At 45.7% G+C, this 21,325-nt stretch overlaps 1 protein-coding gene across 2 annotated transcripts in view; it reads right to left on the reverse strand.

The window, feature by feature from the left end:
- PSD3 (pleckstrin and Sec7 domain containing 3) overlaps positions 1 to 21,325 on the reverse strand; it is a 1,257,010-nt gene that overhangs the window by 91,681 nt on the left and 1,144,004 nt on the right. For both annotated transcript variants that reach the window (XM_029601790.1, XM_029601782.1), the window contains exon 12: positions 7,167 to 7,237. In XM_029601790.1, the coding sequence (XP_029457650.1) occupies positions 7,167 to 7,237 (71 nt within the window). The remainder of the gene's footprint in view (positions 1 to 7,166; positions 7,238 to 21,325) is intronic.

Consider the following 21,325-nt stretch of genomic DNA (forward strand, 5'->3'; position numbering starts at 1 on the left):
AATGGCCGACTGGTTCCCAACAGATACTGGATACGCTGCCGAAGTTTCAACTGTCTCTTGGTCGTAAGACTGACCGTGTCCGCCCGAGTGTCGAACTGTACCCCCAGATACTCTATGGACTGGGAAGGCTGTAGGCAGCTCTTGCTGAGGTTGATGACCCAGCCCAAGCTTTCCAGAAGGGCGATCACCCTGTCGGTCGTCCGCAGGCTCTCCACTCGGGATTTCGCCCTGATCAACCAGTCGTCTAGGTAGGGATGGACCAAGATCCCTTCCCGCCGGAGTGCTGCCGCCACAACTACGATCACCTTGGTGAATGTCCTTGGGGAGGTGGCCAACCCGAAGGGGAGAGCTCGAAACTGGAAGTGGCGGTCCAGAACCTTGAAGCGTAGGTAGCGCTGATGATCTGGATGTATCGGAATATGAAGATAGGCTTCGGACAGGTCTAATGCCGTGAGGAACTCTCCGGGCTGGACTGCGGCTTTGACGGAGCGCAGAGTTTCCATGCGAAACCGCGGTACCCGTAAGTACCGATTGAGGGATTTGAGGTCCAGAACAGGCCGAAAAGTGCCCCCTTTCTTGGGTACTATGAAGTAAATGGAATAGTGTCCAGAATTCACTTCCCAGGCAGGCACTGGGAGGATGGCGTTCAAGGTCAGGAGCCTCGTCAGGGTGGCCTCCAATGCTGCCTTCTTTAGCGGGGAACATGAAGACTCCACAAACTTGTCCGGAGGAAGATGATGAAAGTCCAGATAATACCCCTCTCGGATAACTGCGAGGACCCACTGGTCCGACGTGATCTCGACCCATCTGGGGTAGAAGAGGGTCAACCTGCCCCCTATGGCTTCGTCCCCCAGATGAATCGGCAAATTCTCATTGTGGGATGCGACCGGGACCCACGCCCGGCCCGGTCCCCCGTGTGCGCAGCCTGGACCGAAAGGACTGATTCCTGGCCGGAGGACGCGGCGTCTGATAGCGCCCTCTATATGGAACAAATCGCTGTGAACTCCTGCCCCTGGAGGGCCGTGGAACGGAGCGCTGTCCCCTCCTGGACCGGTCTTCTGGTAGGCGAGGCACAGGAGAGGCACCCCAGGTAGCGACTAGCTTATCAAGGTCACTGCCAAACAGAAACGAGCCCTGAAAAGGCAATTTGGTGAGGCGAGACTTCGAAGGTGCATCAGCGGACCATGGCTGGATCCATAGGTGTCTCCTGGTGGCCACGGAAGACGAGTTCCCCTTAGCCGTGGTTCGAACCAAATCCGATGCGGCATCGGTGAGGAAGGAAAGAGCGGGCTCCATGTCAGCCGCCGGAGCGTTGTTCCGGACCTGAGACAAGCAGGCACGAGTGACCACCGTGCAACAGGCCGCAATCCTCAAAGAAAGAGCTGCCACCTCAAAATTTTGCTTCAGAATGGCGTCCATCCGCCTGTCATGGGGCTCCCTGAGGGCCGTACCCCCTTCCACAGGAATGGTAGTGCGCTTGACCACAGCGCTAATCAAGGCGTCCACCTGAGGGCAGGCCAGCAGGTCCTGGAGAGCCGGTGCCAATGGGTACATGCCTTTCAGGGCCCGGCCCCCTTGAAATGAGGCCGCCGGTGCTGCCCATTCCAAATCAATGAGTTGCTGAGCCGCCTGCAAGAAAGGAAAATGGCGGGCTGTAGGACGAAGACCTTCCAGCAGGGGTTTCTGCGCAGAAGGAATCGAAGCACTGGGACCAGTGATATCCAACTCCGCCAGACACTGAGACACGAGGTCCGAGAGGTCCTCCTTAGGGAAAAAGCGCCGCATAGTCCTATATGGCGCAATCCCCGGGGGGAGGTCCCCTTCGTCCGGGAGTTCGGACTCGTACGGCGAAACCTCCTGGTCCGACTGATCGGGACTGTCCAGTGGCGGGAGGTCCCGCTCCCGAGAAGGCTGCGAGGGCCCAGGAACAGGATCCCTAGGGGCTGCCATCATGGCGGCAGCCGCAGCATGCGCCGTAGACGCCGCCACCGCAGGAACCGCAGCAACCGCCGGAAGAACAGGCGCAGCAGGGACCGTAGGGCCTGGACGCGAAGTCGTCTGCATCTGGACAAAGGCATGAATTCCCTGAAAAAGATCCACCCAGGAAATGGAAGTAGCCTCAAAACACCGGGGTACAAGCTCCCCCGGGATTCCTGAGCGGTCGAGACTGCCTCCCAAATCCGGTGTAGCCGCAGGTGAACTGTCAAAAAACTGCGGCTGAGATTGGTCCTGGCCGGAGGGTCCCCCAGCCGCCGCACATTGGGTACATAGGGAGTCGGGGTCAGTACTGCGCGTGGCACGAAGGTGGCATGCAGAGCAGAGGCCTAGAGCTGAAACGTCTAGGGCAAGCGGCGGCGCCGCTGCGGCCGCGGCCGCGAGCTGATCCATTAGCAAAATATAGCAAGCGTGCGCTACTTATGCGGCAGCAATCGGCTGAATAGAACAGGCGCACAATAACAATAGTAAGCGGCAGTAATAGGCGCTGAATAGAACAGGCACACAATAGCAATAGGAAGCAGCAGCAATAGGCGCTGAATAGAGCAAGCGCACAATAGCAAGAGCAAGCGGCAGCAAATAGGTGCTGAGCAAAACAAGCGCACAATAGCAATAGTAAGCGGCAGCAAGAGGCGCTGAGTAAAAACAGGCGCACAAGAGCAAGAGCATGCGGCAGCAATAGGCGCTGAAAATAACAGGCACACAATAGCAACAGGCTGTGGCAGCAAGAGGCGCTGAGTAGAACAGGCGCACAATAGTAACAGTGTGCGGCAGCAATAGGCGCCGAGCAGAATAGGCGCACAATAGCAACAGTGTGCGGCAGCAATAGGCGCCGAGCAGAATAGGCGCACAATAGCAACAGGCTGCGGCAACCACCAGCAACGGCCAGAGGCACACAGTACTAAGCAGGTAGCAATATACACATAATGGCAGTCAATAGACATACAGCAGCAATATGCGGCACATACTCACAGTGGCAGCCAATAAGCAAGAACAAGGAGGAAAGAAAGCCGCGCCCATTACAGGCGCGGAATACCTGAGTAAGGCCACAAATGGCGTCCTCCACGGCTTGCCACTCCGCGGGTCCTCTAGATAGCGGAGACCTGGGTGAAGAGACGTACGCCGTTCCAAATCTTCAGCGCTGCAGGGCAGGATTACAGGCGGTCTCCGGCTGCGAGGGGAAAGGGCCGATACCTTTCACCACCGCGGTTGAGGCACTGCACCCGCTACCTCGTCCACGCCGGGAGCGAGGGCCTCGGCGGGACCGAGGACTTTCACCTCCGGGGGACCACGGCAGTCACCCCGGGAAGCTCAACTGGGGGGCACGGCCAGAACGGCCCCTGAGGAGCGCGGGGCTCAAAAAGGTGTTGAAGAAAGGTAAAGTAGAATCTAGAAGAGAAGAAAACAAAAATGAAAGTAGTCTTGGAAAGCACGCTGAACCAGCGTGCAGGCACTCCAAACTGCTTTGGAGACGGAAATTACTGAACAGCTGCGCTTCCTGTGGGGATATATACACGCCCCCGTGCTGATGTCAGATCCGTCTCCAACTGCTAGCACGCGGATACTATCCCATTTGTCCTGAGTCCATCTGGCTACACGCCAGGAAATTGAATTTATTATTTACATGTAAGGAGATAGCATAACATCCATATGCTAATCTGAAGATATCAGAAAATACAGACCAATATACAATTTCAGTTGCTCAATATTAAACAGTAGCTCATTACTTAATATACAGTTATTAATTGGTGCTTTGCATTTTTGGGTGGTCTTATAATATGATATCAGCATTTAGCTAATAAAAATTCTATTATCAGTACTTCTGCAGATTTAGTAATGTAATGAATAATAATTTAAAAGCTGCAAGAAGTCTAATTCTCTAAGATTACTGTTAGCTGAAAAATAATTCTGGTCTTATCATTAACTTTTAGCTGAAGTAGAGCAAAGGTTATTACATTTCTGTTACGCACCCCATGCACGGGCCTGCTCACCTCCCTGGTTCCACGGCAGGTCCCGGGTCGGCCTCCCTAGCGGCAGCTGCGAGCTCTTCCAGGCCTCGGCGTCCCACGGCGGCGGTTGCCAGGCCTCACGCCAGAGCTCAGTGGCGTTGGCCACGCCCCTACGCGTGCAAGCGAGGACCGCCCGGCCTCTTGTAGGACCAGGGGTGGGTCCTAGCTCCGCAGCGCGCCCTGATTGATTCCCTGATATAAGGAAGTCCCTGCTTGTACTTCTTTGCCTTGGCAATCGGGTTAGTGTCTTGCTAGATTGTCACTGCATCCAAACCTAGTTCCATTTCTGTTCCAAGTCTCGTTCCAGGATCCTTCTGTTCCAGTCTTTTTCCTACCTTGTTCCTGCATCCTAGTTCTCCAGCGTCCTCCTGTTCGTCTACCCAGGTAGTACCCTCGGACTGTCTCTCTGGTACTGACCTTGGTCTGCTCCTCGACCTGCCTGCCTCCTGCCTTCTGACCTCAGCCAGTTCCTAGACTCGTCTGCCTGCTGCCTGCCTTCTGACCTCGGCCTGCCTGTGACCTCGTCTGACCTCCAGAACCTGACCCCTGCTTTGCTGACCATTCCTCGGACTGACCCCCGGATTCTGACCTCTGCCTGCTTGACCATGTCTCAAGATTCTGGCTCTGTTCCTAGCCTTGTCATCACCTACGCTTTTCTGGTCCTCCTTGCTCCACCTGACCTCCAGTCTCGAACCTGGCCGCGCTCCTCTCCTGTCTGTGGGCACGCCTGACATTCATCTCTCCAGGAGACCCTGCGAGGCCCACCTAAGTCCAAGCAGCCCAGGACCCTACGGGCTCCTCTGTCTCCTCCAGTGCTCTGCCCCCTGGGGGCAGGTGCTTCCTGGTCCCTACCAGGGAGCCATTCTCCACTGCTCCAGGACAAGGGTCCACCCCCGAGTGCAACAATTTTTCAGTATACATGTTTTTTTTTCTATGTCTATAACTTCTAACCCTGCTATAACTCTAACTCTGCACAGTTTATTTAGCAGTTAACAGGGCATTAGAAAAAGCACAATCCGGCTCATAGTCAACACTGATAAAATACCACATGGGACAAGTGATGTTTAACATTTACATAAATGATCTGGAAAATGGAGTAATAAGAAAGGTGATCAAATTTTCAAATGACACAAAGTTAGTCAAAGTTATTAGGACCCGAGCAGACTGTGAGGAACTACAGAACAATCTTGCCAAACTCAGGAACTAGGCATCTAAATGGCAAATGAAGTTTAATATGCACAAGTGAAACTGATGAACAAAGAGAAAAATAATCTTAACAATGCTGGGTTCCATATTAGGAAAAGAGATCTTGCAGTCATTGTTGATAATATATTGAAGTCCTCAGCTCAGTGTGCAGCAGCAGTCAAAAAAATAAACACTGTTAGGAATTATATGGAAAGGAAGGAAGAATAAAACAGAGAATATCATAATGCTTCTGAATTGATTTATGGTACGACTGTACCTTGAGTACTGAGTGTGATGCTATTGCCTGATCTCAAAATAAATTCTAGTGGAACTAGAAAAGATACAAAGAAGGGAAACAAAAATGATAAAGGGTTGGAATAGAAGATTAGAACTCTCAGAGAGAGAATATGATAGAGGTTTACAAAATTATGAGTGCAGTGGAATAGGTAAATAGGGAAATGGTCATATATCCATTCAAATAGTACTAAGACTAGAGGAAACTCCATGAAACTAACAGATAGCAACTTTTCAAAAAATTGGACAAAGTATTATTTTTAAATAATTTTTATTGCTAGCTGTGGAATTTGCCATTAGAAGATATGGTCGAAGCATCCAGCAAAGCTGGGTTTAAACAAGGTTTTGACAAGTTCCTGGATGAAAGCCCATAAAACATTATTAGCAGACAGATTTCAGAAACTCACTACTTATCCTTGGGAGTGAACAATAAGGAATATATCTTCTCTGGGATCTGCCAGGTACTTTCTAATGACCTAGTTTAGGCAATGCTGGAGACAGCATGCTGGGCTTGATGGACCTTAGGTCTGCCCCAGCATGTCAAAGCTTATACTCTTTTGTACCTATGTGAATCACTGAAGAAAATGCTGAGTTGTGTATCAGGTGTGGACATTGCCAAAATCTTAAATGGTACTCTCAAGTCTCTTTAGCCCTGAATGTTTGTACCGATTAGATTGCAAGCTCTTATTAGCAGGAACTGTCTCTTATATGTTTTTGTATGCCACTGTGTATGTTGAGTAGTGCTACAGAAGTGATAATTAGAAATAGTAAGTAGGAGGATAAAGTAATCAACTGAGCTGGTGAGCTAGGCAGAGCTGGTTCTAGGTATATGCAGGATAAGCAATTGTTTAGGCCTCAAGCAGCTTAAGATGCACCAGGACATACTTTTTATTATTATTTTCTCTACGGAAATCTGCTCTTTCTCCATTAGAGAGAGAGGTCTAAGTAGGGAAGAGGTAGGGATCAGATTGGGTGGGTGGTGGTGGTCGCAGGGGTGAGGGGGGGACTGTAATATGTATGTACTGTTTGTTGGAGAAGGCTGGAGGGGAAAGGGGTAAGGAAGGCATGAGCTATTCTTGCTTAGGACCCCCAATGGGCTAGCATTGCCTCTGCCAATGACAATTATGTTTGACTGTAAGCTCCACAGAGTAAAGACTCATACATTTGTATAACTATGTGCATGTCTAGTAAGGATGTACATTTGTTGGTCGATTCATTTCATTTATTTTGGTGGTACACGCATATCTTATGAATGAAGAGTAGGCGCGCAAATCTGATGGTATGTGTGTATGTGGGTGGCCACTTATATATGTGCATACCATCAGTTTTGCATGCCTCCTCTCCATTCATAAGATAAGTTTGTACCGCCAAAACAAATCAACCAATGAATGTACATCTCTAATGTCTAGTAGTGCTACAGAAATAAGTAGTAGTAATTTTCAAATGACACAAAGTTAGAAATAAGGAGAAAGCAAGGAGAAAGCAAGGAGAAAGCAAGAAATAAGGAGAAAGGCCTTGACAAGAAGCACAAACAAAATAAAACAAATTTAATCTTCTATGCAATATTGAAAAGACAACAGATAATTTTCCATCATCAAAATGATTTACAAAGGAATTAAAAAATGCAAAACCTCTCTTTTTGCTATTAATGATTTAGGAGTTTTATTTTATTTACATCCTTACCTTTTGCAAATAAAGGATAGTTCCTTTTAGTATAGCGTAAAAGGTTTTCCATCCTCGCTTTCCTCTTGGTGCTAAAAAGAAAAAGAAAACACTTATTTTGTGTGAACTTATTTAATTTCAATATTGTCTGATATTTGCTTAATTCAATGCAAACAGAGCTGATGCTAGCCTTTTTGCTGCCCCTTGTCTCTCTCTCAGGCCCACCAAAAATACCTAGCTCTTTCCAACAACCTAAACTTTAAAAACTGTTGCCCCCTACCTCTGGGACCTATGGCCAGTGCCCTAGGTGAACCATAAATCTCTGCAACCCCCGCCATCTCCACACACAGAGTTAAGAATTATGTATTTATAACAGATTTTACATGAAAAAGGGTATTCAGAGTACATTCTTCTGAGGTAGAAAATATCACAACAGGTATATTATATTTAAATGCACCAGAAAACCCTCTAAACAAAGGGGTTGGAACTCATATGGCATTAAGACTACTGTTCAAAAAATAAAGTCCATGAAGGGAAAAAAATAAGACTAGGAATAATCCTTCTAAATATGCTTTACTCTATGATTCTGGTTGGCATAAAATTAACTCATATATGTAATCATGGGTCTTTCATACCAACATTATCTTGAATTTTTATGCTTTTTTTCTTTTAAATATTCACTTAAAATGGTATACTTATCTTTGACACTCATGGAAAGGAAAATCCGTCATATTAGAAAAAGACACTGTACCCAACTATTCAAACATTCTCTCCTCATGCAAATTGACCACTCACCCAATGTGGAATGCATTTCATAAGGCTAAAGAGGTTAGGGCTGTTCAGCTTGGAGAAGAGATGGCTAAGGGGGGATATGTTAGAGGTCTTGAACGAGTAGATGTGAATCGGTTATTTACACTTTCAAATAATAGGACTAGCGGGCATTCCATGAAGTTAGCAAGTAGCACATTTAAGACTAATCAGAGAAAATTCTTTTTCACTCAACGCACTATTAAGCTCTGGAATTTGTTGCCAGAAGATGTGGCTAGTGTAGTTAGTGTAGCTGGATTCAAATAAGGTTTGGATAAGTTCTTGGAGGAGAAGTCCATTAATGGCTATTAATCAAGTTTACTTAGGGAATAGCCACTGGTATTAATTGCATCAGAGCATGGCAATTTCTTACGGACTAATCTCCTGGACCCGACCACTGCTTTGCCTGACTATGTTATTGATCTTCTCCCATGACTTAGTATGGCAAATCTTATGTTCTTATGTTATAGAAGGAACTATCCTCCCTCTTAGTGTCCAATGCAGTAGAATTCATTCCTCAGGGGAAAGAGGGAGGGGATTTTTCAAGTATTTCCTGATTCCAATGAAAACAGGAGGTCTTCATCCCATCTTAAACCTAAGGACCTTGAACACATTCATAACAAAAAGAAAAGTTCAAGATGGTTTCCCTTTCTCAAAAAAGGGGTCTGTTATGCTTTCCTAATCTGCAGGATGCTTACACCCACATAGAGATATTTCTAAGGCATAGAAAATATTTCTGATTTGTAGTAGGGGATAGAGGAGTGTCAACTACAGTATCCCATGCTGCCTTTGCCTTAGCTTCAGCCCTGCATGTCTTTTCAAAAATTTTCACCTTGTTGGTAGTGCACCTATGCAAGTTGGGGGTAGGGGTACATATTTCCCTACTTGGTTGGTTGGCAGGTCAAGAGCACATCTCAGACAGGTGCCGTAGTATCAATGTGCAGAACCAAAGTTGCTAGGCTTTGTGATCAACTACACTAAATTCCACTTGAGCCCATCATCTCATAAGAACATAAGAAAATGCCATACTGGGTCAGACCAAGGGTCCATCAAGCCCAGCATCCTGTTTCCAACAGTGGCCAATCCAGGCCATAAGAACCTGGCAAGTACCCAAAAACTAACTCTATTCCATGTTACCATTGCTAATGGCAGTGGCTATTCTCTAACAGGTCTATCCAGTACCGAGCGGTAGGAAGAGCTGTGTTAGTGCCCGGCGCACCCGCGGTTCCCGCACGCACAATGCAGGTCACCTACCGCTCGATCCTGAACTATAATTTAATGCAAATGTAAACCGCGTCTAAGAAGGATCCGTGAAGCGTTAGGACCGCGCAACCCATTTTACTGGATAGAGAGCCTATACAGTATCCTGGGTGCGCGGGCCTAACGCTTCACACCACGCTGGTATCTGTCATTTCAAATGTCATTTGAAATGACAGATACCAGGAAGTCGGGACTGCCAGTCCCCCCTCCCCTCCTCCCGAAGCAGGGCGTGAAAAGCAGCCTTGCTCCGGGAGGAGGGGAGAAGGGACTGGCAGTACGAAGCGGCGAAGCGACTTACTTTTTCCACCCCCCTCCGGACATCGGACGACCTCTCCTGCCTCCAGCTGCTCGCGAAGATGGACGCCTGCAAAAGTAAGTTGCTTCGCCGCTTCACACTGTCAGTGTCTCTTCTTCCCTCCTCCTGGAGCAAGGCTGCTTTTCGCGCCCTGCTTCAGGAGGAGGGAAGAAGAGACACTGACAGTGTGAAGCGGCGAAGCAACTTACTTTTTGCAGGCGTCCATCGGGCCTCTCCTGCCTCCCGCTGCGCGACTTTGCAGCCCTCAGGAACGGATCATGGCTCCCCTGCCTCCCGGCGAAGACGGACGCCTGCACGGGGGGAAAGCGGCCCCTGTGCCTGCAATTGGCTGCTCAAGACGTGACGTCACGACGTTTGGCGTCGCGGCATGTGATCTCACGTCTTGAGCGGCCAATTGCAGGCACAGGGGCCGCTTTCCCCCGTGCAGGCGTCCGTCTTCGCCGGGAGGCAGGGGAGCCATGATCCGTTCCTGAGGGCTGCAAAAAAAGTAAGTCGCGCAGCGGGAGGCAGGAGAGGCCCGATGGACGCCTGCAAAAAGTAAGTCGCTTCGCCGCTTCACACTGTCAGTGTCTCTTCTTCCCTCCTCCCGAAGCAGGGCGCGAAAAGCAGCCCTGCTTCGGGAGGAGGGAAGAAGAGACACTGACAGTGTGAAGCGGCGAAGCGACTTACTTTTTGCAGCAACGTTTTTTTCGCTTTTTTTTTGCTTCGGGAGGAGGGGAGAGGACTGGGGCTGCCCCGGAGACCGGCACCCATGATCGCGGCCGGGGCAGGTGAGCGGGGGCTGGGGGAAAGCTTGCCGCCTACCCTTACCGCTGCCTCTACCGCAGGGGTAAGGGTAGGCGGTAAGTTAGCAGGTTAAACGCGCGACAAAACGGCAGGGAAAGATAGCGATAGTCGGGCGCGGGTTACGGGATGCTAAGGAATAGCTAATTCGCTCATTTGCATGCAATATACATGCCGCGTGCGGAAGGGGTTGGCCGGGGAGTTTAGGACGTGGTAGGAGTAGGTTAAAGGGGATTCGGGATCGCAGGAAGGGATAACGCGGCCGGAAAGTGAGTAGAACGCGGCTTAGGAGCAGGGTAAACGCGGCCGCACTTTACAAGATAGACCTGTAAGTGAACTAATAGCAGGTAATGGATTTCTCCTCCAAGAACTTATCCAATCCTTTTTTAAACACAGCTATACTAACTGCACTAACCACATCCTCTGGCAACAAATTCCAGAGTTTAATTGTGTGTTGAGTAAAAAAGAACTTTCTCCAATTAGTTTTAAATGTGCCCCATGCTAACTTCATGGAGTGCCCCCTAGTCTTTCTACCATCCGAAAGAGTAAATAACCGATTCACATCTACCCGTTCTAGACCTCTCATGATTTTAAACACCTCTATCATATCCCCCCCTTCAGTCGTCTCTTCTCTGAGCTGAACAGCCCTAACCTCTTTAGTCTTTCCTCATAGGGGAGCTGTTCCATTCCCTTTATCATTTTGGTAACCCTTCTCTGTACCTTCTCCATCGCAATTATATCTTTTTTTAGATGCGGCAATCAGAATTGTACACAGTATTCAAGGTGCGATCTCACCATGGAGCGATACAGAGGCATTATGACATTTTCCGTTTTATTCACCATTCCCTTTCTAATAATTCCCAACATTCTGTTTGCTTTTTTGACTGCCACAGCACACTGAACCGATGATTTCAATGTGTTATCCACTATGACGCCTAGATCACTTTCTTGGGTTGTAGCACCAATTATGGAACCCAACATTGTATAACTATAGCATAGGTTATTTTTCCGTATATGCATTACCTTGCACTTATCCACATTAAATTTCATCTGCTATTTGGATGCCCAATTTTCCAGTCTCACAAGGTCTTCCTGCAATTTATCACAATCTGCTTGTGATTTAACTACTCTGAACAATTTTGTGTCATCTGCAAATTTGATTATCTCACTCGTCGTATTTCTTTCCAGATCATTTATAAATATATTAAAAAGTAAGGGTCCAAATACAGATCCCTGAGGCACTCCACTGTCCACTCCCTTCCACTGTGAAAATTACCCATTTAATCCTACTCTCTGTTTCCTGTCTTTTAACCAGTTTGCAATCCACGAAAGGACATCGCCTCCTATCCCATGACTTTTTACTTTTCCTAGAAGCCTCTCATGAGGAACTTTGTCAAACGCCTTCTGAAAAGCCAAGTATACTACATCTACCGGTTCACCTTTATGCCAGAATACTTACTGGAAAAGGCAGAAGAGATCATGAGAGGTCTAGAACGGGTAGATGTGAATCGGTTATTTACTCTTTCGGATAGTAGAAAGACTAGGGGACACTCCATGAAGGAAGCATGGGGCACATTTAAAACTAATTGGAGAAAGTTCTTTTTTACTCAACGCACAATTCAACTCTGGAATTTGTTGCCAGAGAATGTGGTTCGTGCAGTTAGTATAGCTGTGTTTAAAAAAGGATTGGATAAGTTCTTGGAGGAGAAGTCCATTACCTGCTATTAAGTTCACTTAGGGGTAGATTTTCAGACGAGCGCGAACAGCCTACTTTTGTTTGCGCTCCAGGCCTAGAAGGGAACTTTCCTTTGCCCTCCCCTCACCTTCCCCTCCCTTCCCCTACCTAACCCACCCGCCCGGCCCTGTCTAAACCCCCATCCTACCTTTGTCGGGGGATTTACGCCTCCCGGAGGGAGGCGTAAATCCCCGCGCGCCAGCGGGCCTCCTGCGCGCCGGGCCGCGACCTGGGGGCGGGTACGGAGGGCGCGGCCACGCCCCCGGGCCGTAGCCACCGCCCCCCGTACCCGCCCCCAAAACGCTGCCGACACGCCCCCGCAACGCCGCGCGCTCCGGCCCCGCCCCCCGACACGCCCCCCGACACGCCCACTCCGAAAACCCCGGGACTTACGCGAGTCCCGGGGTTCTACGCGCGCCGGTGAGCCTATGTAAAATAGGCTCACCGGCGCGCAGGGCCCTGCTCGCGTAAATCCGCCCGGTTTTGGGCGGATTTACGCGAGCAGGGCTCTGAAAATCCGCCCCTTAGAGAATAGCCACTGCCATTAGCATTGGTTACATGGAAAAGACTTAGTTTTTGGGTACTTGCCAGGTTCTTATGACCTGGATTGGCCACTGTTGGAAACAGGATGCTGGGCTTGATGGACCCTTGGTCTGACCCAGTATGGCATTTTCTTATGTTCTTATGTTCTTATATTACCCAAACACTTGCGGATTTACACTGGCTCCCAATAGAACAGAGAGTAGAATTCAAAACACTTTGCACAATTCATAAATTAATTAATGACGAAAATGCAGACTGGCTAAACACTGCTTTACGATTACATGTCCCACAAAGAAATCTCAGGTCGGCCAATAAAGCACTACTAACCATTCCCTCAGTCAAAACAGCAAAGTTGACCCATGTTAGAGAGAGAGCTCTATCTTTGGCAGGCCCATTATTATGGAACACATTACCGCTTGAACTGAGATTAATGAAAGAATTAAAACTTTTCAAAAAAGGCCTAAAAACTTGGCTTTTCAAAAAAAGTATTTCACAATGAGAGCGATGACTAACAAATACATACAGCTGAAAGTCACCAAAAAAAAAAAAAAGGAAAATTGACAATTTTATTATTTTTATCAATAATTAAATATTAAAACAGTATACACATATATGATTATCCCAAAAATCATATAAATAGTAACTTTTTTGAAGGAGTTAATAAACATGTGGATAAAGGTGAACCGGTAGATATAGTATACTTGGATTTTCAGAAGGCGTTTGACAAAGTTCCTCATGAGAGGCTTCTAGGAAAAGTAAAAAGTCATGGGATAGGTGGCGATGTCCTTTCGTGGATTGCAAACTGGCTAAAAGACAGGAAACAGAGAGTAGGATTAAATGGGCAATTTTCTCAGTGGAAGGGAGTGGACAGTGGAGTACCTCAGGGTTCTGTGTTGGGACCCTTACTATTCAATATATTTATAAATGATCTGGAAAGAAATACGACGAGTGAGATAATCAAATTTGCAGATGACACAAAATTGTGCAGAGTAGTTAAATCACAAGCAGATTGTGATAAATTGCAGGAAGACCTTGTGAGACTGGAAAATTGGGCATCCAAATGGCAGATGAAATTTAATGTGGATAAGTGCAAGGTGATGCATATAGGGAAAAATAACCCATGCTATAATTACACGATGTTGGGTTCCATATTAGGTGCTACAACCCAAGAAAGAGATCTAGGTGTCATAGTGGATAACACATTGAAATCGTCGGTTCAGTGTGCTGCGGCAGTCAAAAAAGCAAACAGAATGTTGGGAATTATTAGAAAAGCAATGATGAATAAAACGGAAAATGTCATAATGCCTCTGTATCGCTCCATGGTGAGACCGCACCTTGAATACTGTGTACAATTCTGGTCGCCGCATCTCAAAAAAGATATAATTGCGATGGAGAAGGTACAGAGAAGGGCTACCAAAATGATATGGGGAATGGAACAACTCCCCTATGAGGAAAGACTAAAGAGGTTAGGACTTTTCAGCTTGGAGAAGAGACGACTGAGGGGGGATATGATAGAGGTGTTTAAAATCATGAGAGGTCTAGAACGGGTAGATGTGAATCGGTTATTTACTCTTTCGGATAGTAGAAGGACTAGGGGACACTCCATGAAGTTAGCATGGGGCACATTTAAAACTAATCGGAGAAAGTTCTTTTTTACTCAACGCACAATTAAACTCTGGAATTTGTTGCCAGAGAATGTGGTTCGTGCAGTTAGTATAGCTGTGTTTAAAAAAGGATTGGATAAGTTCTTGGAGGAGAAGTCCATTACCTGCTATTAAGTTCACTTAGAGAATAGCCACTGCCATTAGCAATGGTTACATGGAATAGACTTAGTTTTTGGGTACTTGCCAGGTTCTTATGGCCTGGATTGGCCACTGTTGGAAACAGGATGCTGGGCTTGATGGACCCTTGGTCTGACCCAGTATGGCATTTTCTTATGTTCTTAACCCCAACCCATCCCTCATTTAGAGTATATTACTGAACTTTGCAACCGTAAAATATTGGTACACCATGGATAACTTAGAAACCTAACCAAACCTATTTCGTGCCAAAATGTAAACCGTTGTGATGGTGTATTACTAAACGACGGTATAGAAAAATTTTAAAATAAAATAAAATAAATAAAACATGTTTATTAACTCCTTCAAAAAAGTGAAGTAGATTTGTGAGGCAAGACTTGCCCTGGGTAAAGCCATGCTGACTTTGTTCCATTAAACCATGTCTTTCTATATGTTCTGTGATTTTGATGTTTAGAACACTTTCCACTATTTTTCCTGGCACTGAAGTCAGGCTAACCGGTCTGTAGTTTCCCGGATCGCCCCTGGAGCCCTTTTTAAATATTGGGGTTACATTAGCTATCCTCCAGTCTTCAGGTACAATGGATGATTTTAATGATAGGTTACAAATTTTTACTAAAAGTCTGAAATTTCATTTTTTAGTTCCTTCAGAACTCTGGGGTGTATACCATCCGGTCCAGCTGATTTACTACTCTTCAGTTTGTCAATCAGGCCTACCACATCTTCTAGGTTCACCGTGATTTGATTCAGTCCATCTGAATCATTACCCATGAAAACCTTCTCCATTATGGGTAAGATGAGCCGGCAGCGGCCCCCCCCGCAGCCGGGGACTCTAACAGGAGAGATTTTGTCGGCAATCTTTGTAGATTCTTATAACCAGCTACTGGTGGCTTCTGAACTGTCTTCTAAATTAATGTGTTGTGTTAGGTATTCAAACTCTTTTTGAAGGTCTTCAGTCTTAATCTGGGGTCGAAAAGTTATAGAAATTGTATCATTGTCATTTGGTTTGTGCGTTTAAGATTAACCTCCGAATGTATTAAGAAGTAATCTGACCATGGGACCTGGGTCGGTTTGACTGTAGCAGCTTTACACATATTTGAGTTAATAAATATTAAATCGAGTGAGTGACCGGATTTGTGAGTGGGGAATGAGTGAGGTCCAGTTGTATTGCCGCTCCTGCCCTACATGCCAACTCAGAAAGCCTGCAGGCATATGTGTGGACCTCTCATACTCATGCCCATAATTGAAACTCCTTGTTTTCTCAAGTAGATCTCTCTAGTGGCATGTATCTTGTGAGGCCACTAGAGAGATCTACCTGAGGAAACAAGTATATCCTCATCATTTTGGACTGTGCCACAAGATATCCGAAGGCATTACTGCTATAGAATATTATTTATTTATTTATACTTTTTATATACTGACTTTCTTGATACAAATCAAATCAATTCGGTTTACATCGAACTAAGCAGTAACTATAACTAACCAATCAACAAGAGACAATTTAAAGGAGCATAAAGTTACATTTTAACAAGGATGCCTTAACTGGGAGTAGGAAGTAAAGAAATGGAGAACGAAGGTTAAGAACTATATGCATGGGAGGGAGGCAAGGAGCCTACCTCAAGATAGCTTGTAAGCGTGATTTAGCATTAGTTTATTTACATAAGTGATGGAACAGTTCTAAGTCAGGCTGTGGGGCTTGTAGTGGAGAAGGCTCGGCAGAACAGCCATGTCTTTAGTTTCTTTTTAAAAGTTAGTAGACAAGTTTCCTGCCTAAGGTCAGGAGGCATGGCGTTCCAGATGGAGGGGCCTGCGATAGAGAATGTCCGGTCTCTGATGTTTGAGTGGTGTACAACTTTGATTGGAGGAACATGTAAGGATCCCTTGTAGGCATCCCTTAAGGGTCTGGCCGTCGAGTGCAATTTGAGAGGGTGTAGCAGATCAAGAGGGGTCTGATGGTGAATATTTTTATGGATAATTGTGAGTGATTTATGGAGAATCCTGAAGTTCACTGGGAGCCAGTGAAGATCTTTTAGAATGGGAGAGATATGCTCTCTCCGATTGGTATTCGTCAGAATCCTCGCCGCTGCATTTTGGAGCAACTGGAGAGGTTTTATAGTAGAAGCCGGGAGACCTTGCAAGATGGAATTGCAGTAGTTGATCTTGGAGAACAGAATGGCTTGGAGGACGGATCTGAAATCGTAATGGAATAGGAGCGGTTTAAGTTTTTTTGAGTACTTGTAACTTGTAGAAGCATTCCTTTGTAGTATGTTTTATAAAATGCTTTAGGTTCAAGTGACTGTCAATTATGACTCTAAGATCTCTAGCGTGGGATATTTGTAAGTTAGCTTGCGATTGGTGATGGAAGGGACTGCCTTCTGGATTGATTAGCAAAAGTTCTGTCTTGGAAGTGTTGAGCACCAGATTGAGGCTTGAAAGGTGATGGTTGATCGTTTGCAGATGAGAGTTCCATAACCTGAGTGTTGAGTCCAGTGAGTTGGATATGGGGATTAAAATTTGAACATCGTCTGCGTATATATAGAATTTAAGTTTTAGGTTTGAGAGTAGGTGGCAGAGAGGGAGAATGTAAATGTTAAACAGGGTGGGCGATAAGGAGGAACCCTGGGGGACTCCGAATGGTGCATTAGTGTGAGAGGATTCCTTATTATTGATTTTGACCTTATAGCCCCTATTGCTGAGGAAGGAGTCGAACCATCTAAGAGCTGAACCTGCAATTCCTATGTCTGAAAGCCGGTTTAGAAGGGTATTATGATTTACCGTACCGAAAGCTGCAGAGATGTCGAGAAGAGCTAAGAGGAACGACTGTCCTTTATCAAAGCCAATGTATACATGATCAAGGAGTGAGGTGAGGAGAGTTTCGGTATTGTGTTCTTTTCGGAAACCATATTGTGACGGGTGTAGAATATTGTGGTCTTCCAGGTAATTTGAAAGTTGCTTATTTACAATTTTATCCATGATCTTAGCTACAAACGGGAGATTTGATATGGGGCGGTAGTTGTTAAGGTCGTCCGGGTCCAGGTTCGATTTTTTGAGTATGGGTTTGAGGGTGGCCAATTTGAGAGCATCCGGGAATGTTCCTTGTGAGAGAGAACAATTGATAATATCAGCTAGATATTTGGAGATGTATTCTGGTATGAGAATCAGATATTTGGAAGGTATTTGGTCCAAAGGATGGGTCGAAGGTTTCATTCTTTTTATCAGGGTTTCCACCTCTATAGTGTGAGTAGGATCAAAGGATTCCAATCTTATGTCTGTGTACGGTAGGTGGATGGTATCCGGAAGCAGTGAATTTGGGCTGGTAGGTAATCTGGCCAGGGTGATGGAGATTTTGTTCTGAAAGAATAAGGCCAAATCGTTAGCCTTCAATTGGGCTGTATCGTCTGGGATTGTAGGGGGAGCAGTTTTGGTGAGCTCCGATACGTACGAGAAAAGAGCCTTTGCGTCATACATCATATCGTGGATACGATAGGCATAGAAATCTCTTTTTGTTCGAAGTGTTGCCATTCTGTAATGGTAGAGAGCAGTTTTGTATATGGTTAGAGAAAGGGGATTGGGATTCTTCCTCCATTCTTTTTCTTTCCATCTTAGGTTTTGCTTCTGGGTGCGGAGCTCATTTGAGAACCATGGCTGCTTGTTTTTTGAGAAGGATTTATTTTTTTTTTTGACAGTGGGCATAGGTTATTGGCTATTGTTTCAGTGATATTTTGCCATGAGATAATAGCAGAATTGGGGTTAGATAGATCCAGGTTAGAAAGTTCTTTGATCATAGAGTTGCCGAGGTCTTCTGAAGGACATGGTTTCCTGTAGTACAGAGTGGTCGCCTGATGGGGAGCAGAAGATCCTGTCAATGACCTAATGGTGGAGGTGATCATGAAGTGGTCTGACCATGGAACCGGGAGGCATGGGGGGGGGGGGGGGGGGGGTGAAAGTGAGTGAGGTTGGAATTTGTGAAGATAAGGTCAAGAGTATGACCTGCTTTATGTGTGGGTTGGTTGATGTATTGTTGAAGCCCATGTCAGAGAGGGCTTGATAGGAAGGCTTCGCAGTTAGAAGATTGAGGATTGGCATCAATGTGGAGATTAAAAATCTCCAAGGATTATGGCTGGAGAATCTAGTTTTAAGTATTTGGCTATGACTTCTACTATAGGAGAAACGTCTTGATCTAAAAGTCCAGGGGGAGCGTAAGTGAGGAGAATTTGGAGAGACTTAGATTTGAATAAGCCTACCTCCAGTTTAGGTATTGTATTGATAGGTTGTAAAGTGAGGTTAAGAAATTTTTTGGCAGCTATGAGGAGACCTCCCTCTTTTTTCTGGGTAAGGAGAAGACATCATATCTGTGTAGGCAGTTGATTTATTAAAACTGTGTCTGAGGGCTTTAGCCAGGTCTCCGTGATGGCACAGATGTCTGGCCTGGCATCAAGCATATAGTCGTGAAGGATGTGGGTTTTTTTGGTAATTGACCCTGACAGTGGCAACCACCCTAATGGAGGCTTTTTTCACAACTTGGGCTACCAAAGGAGATTCTGACGCATCAGGGAACCCCATTTCTCTCCAAGGTAATAGAAACATAGAAACAGAAATGACGGCAGAAGACGACCAAATGGCCCATCCAGTTGGCCCAGCAAGTTTTGCACTTTTTTTTTTTCATACTTATCTGTTACTCTTGGCTCTTTGTAACCTTTTGGTTCTATTTCCCATCCACCACCACCATTAATGTAGAGAGCAGTGTTGGAACTGCATCTAAGTGAAATATCTAGCTTAATTAGTTAGGGGTAGTAACCGCCGCAATAAGCAAGCTACACCCATGCTTATTTGTTTACCCAGACTATGTAATTCAGTCCTTGTTGGTTGTTGTCTGTATATACATCCACTTTTCTTCATTCCCCCTGCCGTTGAAGCAGAGAGCTATGCTGGATATGCATTGAAAGTGAAGTATCAGACTTTCTCCCTGCCGTTGAAGCAGAGAGCTATGCTGGATATGCATTGAAAGTGAAGTATCAGGCTTATTTGGTTTGGGGTAGTAACCGCCGTAACAAGCAAGCTACTCCCCGCTTTTTTGTGAATGCAAATCCTTTTTTCCACATTTCCTCTTGCTGTTGAAGCTTAGAGCAATGTTGGAGTCTTAGAGCAATGTTGGAGTCGCATTAACCATGTGTATGTTTATTGAATAAGGGTATTATCTCCAGGTAGTAGCCATCATTCCCGCGAGCCACCTACTCTTCATTCACGTCCTCTAGACTTTATGGATCCACAGTGTTTATCCCACGCCGCTTTGAAGTCCTTCACAGTTCTGGTCTTCACCACTTCCTCCGGAAGGGCATTCCAGGCATCCACCACCTTCTCCGTGAAGAAATACTTCCTGACATTGGTTCTGAGTTTTCCTCCCTGGAGCTTCAAATCGTGACCCCTGGTTCTGCTGATTTTTTTTCCGACAGAAAAGGTTTGTCATTGTCTTTGGACCATTAAAACCTTTCAAGTAACTGAAAGTCTGTGTCATATCACCTCTGCTCCTCCTTTCCTCCAGGGTGTACATATTTAGATTCTTCAATATCTCCTCAATCGCTCCTCATAGGCCTGCCTCCATTCCAGCACCAGTGCCATCTCCTATGTGGAACCACTGTGTGAGTACTTTGCCAACAAGTCTCTCTGCTTCCAGGGATCTGGTACTCGCTCCTCAAGGGCCAGCTTTCCCTATCTCGGGGCTTCTCCATATTTGGGATTCTGTGAATGTTCTATTGTATTCACTTTCTCAGTTCTCTCCACTACAGCACTGCTACCAGAGGAACCGCTGTTCCGGCGCCCTGGGGAATACTAGCCCAGCCAGGCTACATCTTCTACTCACTACTGCCACCCTCTGGTGGCTTCTCAAACTGTCTAAATAAAGAACTATCTGTGTTTGTGTGTCCAGAGCTGAGGCCTGACCTGTGGCCCCTCACGGGACTTCCCCCCATGGGCGTGGTCAGCCACAGTGTCCAAGGGTCCACCCAAACCTCACTAACTATAACAGTACTGGGGTAACCTGCACGTAATGGCAGTTAAAAATCCTAAACAGAAGGCATGGGGGGGGGGAAGTTAGCCTATACAGAGCATCAGTTACAACTCTAAAAAAATACTTTGCTGGGCAGACTGGATGGGCCATGTGTGTCTTCTGCTGTCATTATTATATTACTATATAAATTTATTCGGATGCACAACAAATAAAACTAAAGAAGTACTCTAAAATAAAACATGTAAAAAGTCAAAAAAGCTAAAAACGACTGAAATTGGTACACTATAGGAGCTTACTGGTGAATATTATTATTTGCAGGAAAATGTCCCCTCTCTTTTTAAGATGCACTTAAATACACCTCCATGTCTCCAAAAATGCAGACTTAAAATGTTTGTGAGCTCCACAGATGCCAGAGAAAGCTTTTATTGAACAGATGATGCAAAAAATGCCATGAAGGAAATGTTAATGAGGAGCTGTCAAGAGTTCAAATCTGTCAAGAGTTAGAGCATTAAGCAAAAAGAAATGTGGCACCAAGAATCATGGGAAAAGAAATAAATATCCCTTTCTGATTTACAGAAAATCTCATTAAATCTCATCCAGGTTGAGGTGGTTTGACACCAGCTTCATTCAAAATATAATCCCTTTCCAAATTACTTTTAAGATTTATCTAACATTCATGCTTTCTAGTCAACTGTAACATCTGCATACCAGAATAATTTGTTAAGAGTAAGACAGGAATACAATACTACGGAGATATCAAAGTTGTACTTAGCATAATTCATTTTCAAATGCATGAAACCTAAACTGATGAGCGTGTCTTTTAGCTCTACAATGGAAAATGAAACCTCAAGTCAAAATTAAACTAATTCCATTCTTATCACCGTCACCAGTTTTTATGTCTAATATAGTGATAAGAGCTTGAAAGGTTTCTCA

This window comes from Rhinatrema bivittatum, chromosome 1 (genome assembly GCF_901001135.1).
Source record: "Rhinatrema bivittatum chromosome 1, aRhiBiv1.1, whole genome shotgun sequence".
Taxonomy (NCBI): Eukaryota; Metazoa; Chordata; class Amphibia; order Gymnophiona; family Rhinatrematidae; genus Rhinatrema; species Rhinatrema bivittatum.